The 11,837-nt window shown below is 39.0% G+C and overlaps 1 protein-coding gene across 2 annotated transcripts; it reads left to right on the forward strand.

Annotated features, from left to right (window-relative positions):
• Positions 1-6,223: 6,223 nt before the first annotated feature.
• Positions 6,224-11,249, forward strand: LOC138000824 (mastermind-like protein 3). 2 transcript variants are annotated; one of them, XM_068847486.1, is made up of 2 exons: positions 6,224-6,757; positions 6,936-11,249. In XM_068847486.1, exons 1-2 carry the CDS (start codon positions 6,383-6,385, stop codon positions 8,886-8,888), a joined length of 2,328 nt encoding a protein of 775 aa, XP_068703587.1. In that variant the 5' UTR covers positions 6,224-6,382; the 3' UTR covers positions 8,889-11,249. The 2 variants fall into 2 exon arrangements, with proteins under 2 accessions (XP_068703587.1, XP_068703586.1); XM_068847485.1 differs by having other exon boundaries at positions 6,230-6,757; positions 6,933-11,249.
• Positions 11,250-11,837: the final 588 nt, after the last annotated feature.

The following is an 11,837-nucleotide window of genomic DNA, read 5'->3' on the forward strand; positions in this document are numbered from 1 at the left end:
GGGAAAGGTCGCTTACGAGAGCTTTCAATGAGAGAGTTTAAATGACATTTAAAACGGGGTTTTAGATTGGTGGTCGTAACTAGAGCTGGTCGCTTACGACAGTGGTCGCAGTGAGAATTTCGACAGTAACTTTATGGACTTGGCGACCACTTTAGAAAATTCAGGAGCCAGATGATGCCCTCCCAAAACTAGTGTCAGAGCAAGGTGAGTAGTTTGCCTTGTACCTTTCGAGTTTGGCTCCAATTTTATTCTCATCCCCAATGTCCCTAGGTGTTTTTGGACAAGTAGTCAGTGAATGGAACCATTGGAGAACAGAGTGAGCCATTGACAGAGCCAATGTCAGGTTTCATTAAAATTGAGCTCATAATTCACAGGAGTGAGCAAGGATAACGCTTCTAAGCATCTCTTTTTTACAAGCTGAATCACCTGCACTATGGCAATAAAATACCTTTCACAAGGGCTTGATGCATTTTGGCACGTGAAAGTCACGTTTCATTGTGTTTTCCCAAAATTTCCTCCATATCAGGAGGGCTCAAAAGAGCCCATAAGCAAATAAATCCGCTCCCAAGGCATTTTGTTGCGGGCTGGAGAATTTATGTGCTTGCAAATCCCTTGCTGGCAGGGGTTCTTTCAAACCATTGCTTGATAGCATAGTTTTTATTTAGGAAAAGGAAAAGCGTGTTTTTTTTAGCGAAAATGTCAACAGGCAAGCTTGCTGGGCGCTACGACAGATCGGGTGTGGCGCGACATGTGACGAATAGGTTTGTTGCGCTATGAACTTTTTCTTTGACAGCTGTCGATTGATCTAGTTGATGTTAGCCTGTGTAGCAAGCGTTTTCGTGGAAGATTTTTAATGTTTTGGTTCCCCTCCCACCTCCATGTTTTTTTTGCGCTCGCCCTATTCTAGCGCGGCCCAAAAAAGCGTTCGCTCCTCGCCTGCTGGAAACGCTTGCTATGCGGGCTAAGTTGATGTGAAAGCTGATTTCCTCACTCAATATTTAGATGTTTGGTCCGCTCTAACCGTCTCTGGAGAAACCAAAGTTGCCTTTTGTATTTGTTCTGTGGGCTTTTTGCGTGGTTTTATCGCAACGCTCCCGTTCCTTATTTTATTTTCGAAGGAAAGGTAAGCTTCTTTTCCTTTATTGCACATCCACATGCATTAAGCAGCGTTTACACGAACGCGGTTTCACATCGACACGGTTTCATGACGTCGAAACCGCGTCAAAATCGATGCGGTTTGGAAGTGGTTACACGGAACCGTTTTCGCCAGAAAATTCAAGTCGTGCTGCACTACGTGCTAAATTCAGTATATTTTGAATTGAACAATGCAAATTTCGCGCAAAAATAGTAACCGTATTCAAATCGATGCGGTTTCGCTGTTTACACGACGGATGAAACCGCATCGTTTTGAAAACGCTCCACTTTTGGCAGCGGTTGCAAATCGGCACGGTTTCGGCAACAGTCTCGATCGGTGTCCTGTAAACAGAAGGTGTAACCGCATTGAAAACGATGCGGTTAAAAATGAAACCGTGTTCGTGTAAACGCTACCTTAGCGCCTGCCATTTCTCCAGGTGAAACGAGATTCTTCAGTCATTCTACCGTCATTTGGGAAAAGAACTTAACATTAAAGGTTACCCTGAGGGCCAGAGGATTTTTTTTTCAAGTTGGCAGAGAACGCCCAGCGATTCCAAGTCAACACTCAGCGCTCTCTCTGAACTCGACAAAAAAGGGAGTTTAAGAAACGACGACGGCTACGACAACGACAACGCCAAAACGCAGTAATATCAGGGAGCTTAAGCAACGACAACGGCAACGGCAACGAGAACGTCATTTCAAAATATAAATTCGCGTTATTGTAATCGCTTCGTTACTATTTCAACTTTTTTAATATGACGGGGGTGTGGTACTTCCTCAAAAATGACGGTGGTAGGAACGGCGCTCAATTAAGGGTAGAAAATGAAAATTTATCCTCAAGTAATGACGTTGTCCATAAAACCTTAAATTTGGCTATTTCACGTTGTAGTTTTGCTGACGACGGCAAAGAAATGGACAAAAGTGAAAAACGCACGTGCAGGGCGTGCAAAGCTATTGTTTTTGCCTACTAAATATGCAAATTTGTGACGTTCTCGTTGCCGTCGCCGTTGTCGTTGCTTAAGCTCCCTATTATTGGTTGAAAGAACCAAAATGATCGTGCTGCACGTGCAGCACGCATTTTTGAACAATTCTCTGCCGTACTCGTCAAAACTACTACGTGAAATGACCAAATTGAAGGTTTTGACGACAACGTGGACAAACTACAGTGAATCTTTCAGTCTCACTCTTTACTTCAAATCCGTCCGAACCAATCCAGTTTTAAAACACTTCGCCCATATTGAATAATATAAACAAGATGGAATAATCATGAAATACGTAACATAGCTCAAACTTATATTTTGAAGTGACGTTTTCGTCGCCGTAGCCGTCGAGGTTTCTTATAAACTCCCTTTTTAAAAATTCCTCTGGCACCCAGGGTAATTAAAGGTAAGAGTCATATTACATAAATTATAGAGCAAAAATTTACATGGCCGAAACTTTGCTGTTGTGGGTCAGGATATATCTGTCACAGTGTCCCTGTGTCCCTCAGCAAGCAAACACTTTCCTTTTTTTTGGTGTGGCAATATTATTTAATGCAAATTTGTGTCTGTTTTTTCCAGCCAAAAATGTTATTGGCTTTTACAAGAAAAAACATTCAATTTATGTAGGTAGTATAAATAAAGGTAAAAGAAATGTACACTGTATTCTAATAGGAAAATAAACCCAAATACAGAGGTTGGACACTCAATAGAGATTCGTCAGAGATTAGCATTATCTCTGGTAGATCCATCACCTTAGTCTAAAACAAGGACCTTTAGAGACTAGTGACAACTTTCGCACAAGAGACAGCCCTAATACCGAACAAAAATACAGTACTGTTAGAAAACATAATGTTTAGATGAGGTTCTCTCAACTTATCATGAAAAATCGTAAACTGAGTTCAATTTATACCCGGAAAAGACAGGGTCCCAAAGGGGGGGCGGTCTCTGGAGCCCTGGATTTTTTTCGCTGTGGAGACCGGAGCCCGATCATTTCTCCGCCTGGAGCCCTGATCGTTTCTAGCTGTGGAGCCCGGAGCCCTGAAAGTTTTGCTATGGAGCCCGGAGCCCAAATATTAAAATCCAATCATTTTTAGTACTCAGTCCTCATTGCTTTTGTTTGCCGACTGCTAGTAAATGGTATCTAGAGAGGAGAAAGTGCAACAGATGATAGAAACATGCATTTTTTTTTGCCATTTGTCCGATGTGTAACGCAATTATCGCATTCTGATTATGTTTCTTTGTTTTCTGAAGTCAAGTTGGTTAACCTCGTATTTAATTTTAAGTTTTTTTTAAATAAAATAGATCAGAAAAAATAAAATAAAATAAATCTAAATCAATCAGTTTTTTTAAATCCAAACATAAATAATAATAACGCTCAGCAGCCCCAAAATAAGAGGTTCTTAAATAAAAATAGGAATGTTCCTGTTTTGGATTTTTTTAAAAATCGATTTATAAACTCTTTACACAAAAGTAAAGGAATTATTGATTTTCACCCGAAAAACTGCACTTACCATATAAATGGATGTGGGTTTCAAATCCACCATGGCTGTGATATCGCAAATTCCATTAATTAAGCCTCTCGGGCCATCCACGCCAGCTTGATATTTAAGTGTCATGTTGCCTTAAACACAAAGGCCCAAAAGAAACGTGTGTGTAAATTCGCACTTCTTTGCGATTTGGAGGAAGGCATATCGGTAACGTCATTGAGCGTTTTTGCGTCTTTTCAAAAATTCTAAAAGGTTCTGTCGCGCGTAGATAAGAAAGTATACTAGGGGTAATCGAAGCTTAGGCGAGTGCGTTCGATGTTTGTAGGACGGTACAGGTTTGGTACAGGTAGCAACTGAGGGGGGAGGGTGGAAGGTTCGTGCGATAGGGAAATGTTATTCCAGTGGAACCGCGATACAACGATCCTCGATATAACGATATCCCCGGTATAAAGATAAACATGCTATGTCCCGGCAAAAGTTACAGTAAAATGTATGGGACAGAACCCCGATATAACGATCTTCAGTATAACGATATTCCCGATATAACGCTGAGTTCTTAGCGTACCGAGCGTAAAAGCTTCCCCGATATAACGATATTACAGCATCAGTACACAGATACAACTTCAAATGTTTAAGTTTTGTTTTGTTTTGTTTCCCTTTTACGATTCATACCACAGACTTTGTTGTGTAACCTTGATAACGTCTAATGCTTTGCAAATTGTGAGTCATTTCATACTCATTACAAGTTTAATTAAACAATATGTACAGTAGTAAACAAGCACATGTTAATTTTACCCCGATATAAAGATATTTTCGGTTATTTTAAGGCAATATCGTTATATCGGGAGTCTCGTTATAACGATACCTCGATATAACGATCGAATTCCACTGTACTGCATCTATGAACGTGACAACTTGTTAGCCGTAATCATTAACTATTTATTTGGAATTCTACAAGTAGACAACTACTGAAAATTACTCTAAAATGAAACTGTTACTTGCAGGTCTTTTCAGCTTGTGGTATTAAAGACCTAAGATTACTTTTCTGTGCTGAACGCTGGGACAAAATAAATTCAGTTTGTTGATTTCAATGCCGTAAATATCACAAGTCATGATGAAATGGCGCCGACGAGCGTCATATTTTATTCTAAACAAGGTTTGCTTGCTGGGAAACTATGATTCTTACAAGCCGGGAAAACTCTGTTGATATAAAAACCAATTTCCTGGCTGGAGACGTGAAACTATATATAAGAGTTTGCTGGCAACAAAAGTCGATACCACTCTGCTCGCTGGTGCTGAGGAACGGCTCTTTTTTTCCCAAGGTAGTTAATTATTACACACAGAGTACTCCACGTGCGTGGAAAGGTCATTACAGTGCAACGCGCCTTACCGTAGCCACCCAACAAACTTTCACATTTGACAATTACGTATAAATACGTCAACTCAAAAACCCATGCAACGGCGTTCACCTTACAACAGTGCGAACTTTGCAAGGAGGCGTGACTGTCAATCAAATTTACACATCCTGATTGGCGGACAAGTTGCGGTGAAAAACTTTAGGTGGCCACCGTAAGGCGCGTCGCACTGTAAACATTACATACTAGATTTTTACAAGATGTTATCGTTGAGCCCTCTTGCCATATGCCTGTGTTGCAGCGCGTAATTCTGGCATAAGCACAGTTTTCTGGGCGAACCTGTCTCTCCAGTTTTTCTTTTAGGGTTTGCTCCCCCATTTTGCTCCTGAACATCTCGTTTATGAGCTTTGCGAGCTTTTCACTTTTCAGTGTAGCTCCAACAGAGTCCTCGGACTCACATTGTTTAATCAGCTCACACAAATCTTCATCATCAGAGTGTTTGTCCTCCTGACCTCTACTGTCAGCTGGAGTAGGTGGTTCGGAGTTCATCACCTGGTTAAAAAGATTTTCATACTGAGAGTCGGTCGAGTCCTTGCTCGTGGAGCCGATGTCAGGACAGAACTTTATGGCGGGAACAGAGCTCTCGCTTGCCGAGTCATACTCGGACAAATTTCCGACTAGTTCTTCTTCGTTAAGGTCTCCATCGGCCATTGTGGACTCCTGCAAATCGTGATCTCGCTTCGACATCCGTAGTTTCCGATCGTAATTTAGCGTAAGAGTGAAAACATTTTTCTCCAAGAGGGCTTTTTTCTCCAAGAACTTGTTTTTGACTCGGTGCAACTCGCACTGAGCTCGAAGTGCATGCTTGCTATGTCAAGTGACCTCTGATTGTATGCAAATGTAAGGTAGAATGAAACTTGAGACTTGTATAAAAATGCGCCAAAATCTTACAACTAATAAAAAAATAAAATTGGAAATCATGATCATAACAAACTTTCGGAAGCACGAAGAAAGTGGAAAATTGCGATTGTATACGAATTTCGCAACCATTACAATAATCGGAAATAGTTGGAAATGGAAACCATTGCGAGATTTGGAACCATTATGAATTTCGAAATATTTTTACAAATTGCGAGCCATATCGTATGGCGGATATTTCATTCCCATATCATTTTGTAACGTGTGTGTTGTGGAGGAGTAATTTGAGAAACGCAAATGTCACGACGGCAAAGGACGGCAAAAATATGCTTCTGACGTCACGACTCTCACTGAGCGATGGTGCTGTCGAGTAATGGCTGGCTATCGGCCACTCTTGAAAAGCTCTTCTGAGCAAGCTATCGGTCATAGACGTTGCCTTGTGCGATTGGCGTCTTTATTTTAGCGTTATTCGCACTTTTGTAACACTATAGTATCGTTTTTGTGTTTGATGACACAAGGGCAATCGGTGAACGTAAAAAGAACTGTGGAGAGCGAAGCAGGCTCCCAAAACATCGGAGGAATGACTTCACGACAGACTCACCAAGCCGTTATGGATCGAATACGGCAGCGTTTCAGTGGCTACAGAAAACATCATTCAGAGTGCCAAAATAAATATGCACATTCCCTTCCAGTGTTGCAAGATTTGGAGAGACAAGAAGCGATAAATCTTCACAAGCGTGCCATCGAAAGCCGCAATCGCAGCATGAATGTTAACGGGAAGGCCGCGAAGCAAACTGACGGCGAGGGCAAGGTAGAACCGCAACAGCAACAACTCGCAAATGGCTTTGACAAGTCCACAAATGCTATCTTGCACATTCGTGAGGTGTGTTTTTTTGGCTTCTGTTGCTTATGGTGTTTTTTGTAGCTCCAAAAGCAATGATCACTTTGTTGTGAGAAGTTGTAGATATTTAACAATTATTCAGCTTGCGATTTGTGTTTAATGCACGTGGATTTTTTTATTTTCCTAATTCTGGTTTAATCTTTTCTTACCCTGCTAGCAGCAAATCCTATTGAAAAAGAGGAAACATGAACAGAACATGAGCAGTGGGATGAACTCGTTTTCTCCGTCGACCGATGATAACAGTACCCTTGGAGGTGAATGTGTAAACAAGTTTCAGAGACAGGATGGTCTTCTGCAGGCTTCGGAAGTTGCCAGTTCGGTAGCTACGACTAATCAGGTTCGCCAGGTTGGTCATGCAACAGCTCAATTACATCAGACACCTTTTGGGTCCCGAGAAAATTCGTACATTCAAGATGGTTGTATTAGCACACCCAGAATATCAACCACGATTAGCTCAGAGACTTTTGACGCACAGGGATTGTCATCATCTCCGTTTGTTCCACCGGATTTTAAACAAGAGAAAAATGTTATTGTTTCTTGTAACGAATCTTCACATTCTAGTAAAGCCCCAGGGGCTTTAGTTAATGGTTTGAATCAAGTGTCTGGCCTGTGCACAGGTGAAGAGTATATTCAACAACAGTTGCGCTATTTCGATCATGTTATTCAAGCTCGTTTTAACGAGGACGGTGCATCCACACAAACTATTCAGCATCCAGCTAATGCTGCAATACAAGCTTGTGATGATGATAGGGCTTGTGTGCCTGAAACTTCACTAGTAAGTCACCATCCAAAATCTCATCAACTGAAAGAGTTTGCTCGTAAGTCACAGCTTGCTCAACAAGTAGTACCTTACATTGACAACCAAGATCAATCTAATCACCAATTTTCACATCGTAGTGCAACCCCATATGCATTGGGTTCAGCTGGCCACCCATCTTCTGGATTACAACATTCTTACTCAACTAGCAAATACCATGGGGGTGGTATACCCATGATTTCAAATGACCAGCAACAAATACTTCAAGAGTCCAATCATCCAATATCTTCTGTAGCTGGTGGGTTTCCTCGTCAATTTGAATCTTCACATCATCAAAGAGGCCAAACATCACAGCCTCATCAGCAACAGCACCAGCATCACCAGCAGCAGCAGTCATTTTATCGCTTTTCTCAAAGCAGCTTACCATCATCTAAATTGTCTCATATGCCATCACAGTCTCAACAGCTTTATTCTCAACGATTTCGGAGCCAACAAGTTTTACCAACATCGCAAGGAAAAGGGTTAGTAAGGCCTACCAGTTCACACAATTTAACAAGGTATTCCATGCCTAGATCACAAACAATATATCAACGGCAGACTTCAATGCCTCCTTTACAGGGGCAAGTATTCCTTAACTCCGATTCACAGTATCAACAGCAAGTTGCAGGCTTTCAAGGAGACCAGACTTGTTCAAATTCTACAGCTGAACTGGCAGCTACATATCATTATCAGCGACGTAACTCTTTCCCCATGTACCACAATAATAGCCAGCAACCGGAGAATCTGTCTTTTAGAATGCAGCAGAGTGTGGGATCTAGTCAAGCAGGCCTTCTCCGTGGTGTATTACAAAATCCCTCTCAAAATATTCTGTCTGATAGGGATTATGTTGTGAATCCAACTATGCGAATGTCTTCACCAACAACCTTACAAACAGGCCCTCTTTTGACAGGAAGGCCACCTTCTGCAAATGCTGACTTAAATCCAGCAGTGCCAAAGTCACAACATTCATCCATTATGTATAGAAGTACTGCCTCTCAACAGTCTGCTTCTCTATTGCAACAAGGTGGTAAATTTCAGGCCACACATAATGCAAGAAAAGTGTCTGATGAAAACAGTTATCAAGTCCTAAACCCAACCTCAGTGGTACACAAAGACATAAGTGAGAGGCAAACTTCAGTTAGCTCAGGCCCCAGTGATGCCCAGTTTAATGCCTATTCACCACTTAATGCACTGGATAAAGCCCCATCTTTTACCTCTCTTTTGGAGCAGTCTGCTATAAATCCAGGTAATCTTGAGACAACATACACAGGATCAATACCAAACTTAGACTTACTTGGAGAGATTTTAGGCCAATAAGAAACAGTGCAGATAATGCTGACATTTTTGTCTTCTTGCCACATTTCATTTTCTTTGTCTTGTGGGTTTGATGTTAAGTTAGTCTTTTTTAACAGACTGGTGGTTTCTTGCAATGTCATTATTTTCTGAAGGAATGTTTTGAAGAAAAGGTTTTAGAAATATAAGATTTTATCAGCATTAGAACTTTAAAATTATATCACTTGCACCAGACATTGATTATTGATTTTTCCCAAAACATTGGAACAGATTCAGATTTCTTTTCAAACAGCACTTGATCAAATGAAAAAAAAAAAGAGAAAATAATCAGTCAAACATATAGGAAGAGTAAATTAGTGAGAAGCAGTGCAAGCGCATTATTATAGAAATAGGTGCTTAGAAGTAGTAGTATCATTATGTACAAAAACTATACAGAATTAAAATTTATGCTTATCAAGAAGGGTCTGGTGGTTTTAGAAACACTTAATATGGCTTATGTAGGCCTAAAGGAATACATTTTTTTTTCATGGAGAAAATTGTACAGTGTAACATTTTTTGTAGAGAGAGAGCAGTGGATCTGTTCTTTTTAAATGCGGTTGTTTTTTATACATATTTGTACCCAGTACAGTAGATAACTTCCATAATTTATTTAGTAAAGCTGTTGGTCTTAGGTATTCCGAGTGCATATTTGTGTATAGTCCACATTTTACTATTTGTCAATAAATATTCATTGGCTCCACTAAGCAAAATAGTCTTGTTTTACTTTTAGTTGGGCTCTTAAGAACCAATGTTATGTTAAACATTTTGGTTTCAAGAGTACGTAATTTGCATTGTATTTTGGAACATCTGTCAAGCATAAAACCTGATGAATGCCTTCATTTATCAAGCAAACTACTTGAGTAGAAACTGTATTTCAATATTACAGTGAATGTTTGCAGGAATGTTTGTGTTCTTGTGATGTTCGTTGGCCTACTTGGTAAAGAATTTTTGTACTGCTAGAGTTTTTGAGTTCTTGGAAAGGACAAAATAAAGTGGTTCTTTCTATTGTTACCAAAAATTATCATGTTTTCCGTGTAAAATTTATTTTGAAGGTGGTAATTTGATGAGTTTATCGTATTTTTTTTGCACAAAGTTCCATGCAGCATTCACTGCTACTCAATTATTAGGAAGTGTTTATTTATTTATTCCTCTTTTTCAATCAATTATAGCCCTATATTTAGTGCTGTGAATGTAGATGGCAAGGAGACTCAAAATGAAACTTGATCCAGCAGCCAAATTTGCATGATTTTGTATTAGGGCTTATGTTATCTGTTAGAGAATCAAGCAGAGTTTCAAAGCCTCCAAAAAACAGCAATTTTTTTATTAAATTATTTTTGTAGTGTTTCATGTCTACTACGAGCATTAAAAATTACTTTAAAATGAGAATCAAGGCAGCTTACATGTATATATAGTAAATTTTATTGTTTGGTCTGAGAAAAGAGATTAAATGAATGCCAATGAGTGTTTGTTAAGGGACTGATAATTAAGCTTAATTGGCAAATAAATTGTCAAATGTATCAAGTGAAATTTAGTCCAAGGAATGTTTAGCTATTGGATCCAGTTGCATTGCATAATTTGTGTACTATAATTCAAGGGGGTTGTGCATTATTTTGTATTCCCTTTTCTTCAGGCATTGTCACCACAACATCAGGTGTAACTAAAATCAGCTTTGGGCAGAACTTTGAGGACTTAGTTCAAGAAATTGAACATGTTTGTATTTCATGTACTTTTGCATACATTTTTGTGAAATCCACAAGAATTATGAAGGGTGAAATCATCTCTCTAAAGTTTTAAATTTAGCATAATGGAATAACAATAATTCTGAAAATAGACCAAAAGTTATCACCAGTTATATATATAAATCCTCAAATCTGGCAAAGTAGGTTTAAAAACTGGTCAGGATGTTTATTTGCAACTATGGATGCCAGTTTCTCTGCTGAGATGCTAAACCTTATCCATCTATTTTTTTACATCAGGGTGGTTGCTTGTACAATAATTTATCAATTTTTCAAACCATGTCGAGATTGTCTTGCAACTGCAAAATTGAGTCCCATTATTCTTGGATGGGTTTGTTGATAACAACATTAAAGGCTGCCCTGTCTGGGAACTTGAAATTTAGCATTTATTATGCACTGTAAAACCAAGCAGTCATGTAATCCACAAGTGTGGGTCTGTGATGTTGCAAACGGCTTTGGCTTTAAGACTGAATTGCAAAGTACAGTATTTTGTGATATTATCATGGTAAGAGACTTGCCCAGACCTCTTACCACTCTAGCTTATCCATGATATTGCAAGTTTTGCTACATTTTATTTTGATGAGGAGGGAATAAAAAGAACAATTTATTATTGTTTTATAATGCTTATATACCAGCCAAAAAATAATTAGAAATCATTTTTAGGATAGGTTCACTTACAGTTGTATAAGCTTTTGAAGACAAAAAGAGGCAACAAACTGGGTAAATTTAGGAAATAATTATTGTGGGTTGATCGCTTTCTACTTGAAGTACAACCTTTTCAATTTGTTTCATGGAAAAAAAGGGGATGTAATGTGGCAATATGGTTTAGTGATGAGACCCTCTTGGCTTCCTAGGTGACTTAAGATGGAGTGTTTTGCCTCTTTGTAAAATAAAGGCTGAATGTTGCAAAAAAATGGAATAAACTACCCCAAAATTAATGGTTTGTTGAAATGACAAAAGGGGACCGTATAATGAAAATTTATACAAAAGAAAAAAATGACATTTTTCAATCCATCACCCTAATTTTTGCACACATTATGGGACAGTTTTCTATTATTTATAATTTTTTTGCTTTTTGTTTGGTGGAAGGAGATAGCAATTTTGCATTATAACATTGATTATACTGATCTTCTACTGATCACATCATTGTTGGTACCATCATTGGCCTTTATGGGTGTACAAATAATAATTATTATTG

This window comes from Montipora foliosa, chromosome 4 (genome assembly GCF_036669935.1).
Source record: "Montipora foliosa isolate CH-2021 chromosome 4, ASM3666993v2, whole genome shotgun sequence".
Lineage (NCBI taxonomy): Eukaryota > Metazoa > Cnidaria > Anthozoa > Scleractinia > Acroporidae > Montipora > Montipora foliosa.

What these genes read in the sequence shown, in the direction of transcription:
- LOC138000824 (XM_068847485.1), top strand. Translation starts at nt 6,383, where the DNA reads ATGACACAAGGGCAATCGGTGAACGTAAAAAGAACTGTGGAGAGCGAA. An exon ending in CTATCTTGCACATTCGTGAG is followed by an intron (nt 6,758 to 6,932) that starts GTGTGTTTTTTT and finishes TTACCCTGCTAG; the next exon opens with CAGCAAATCCTATTGAAAAA.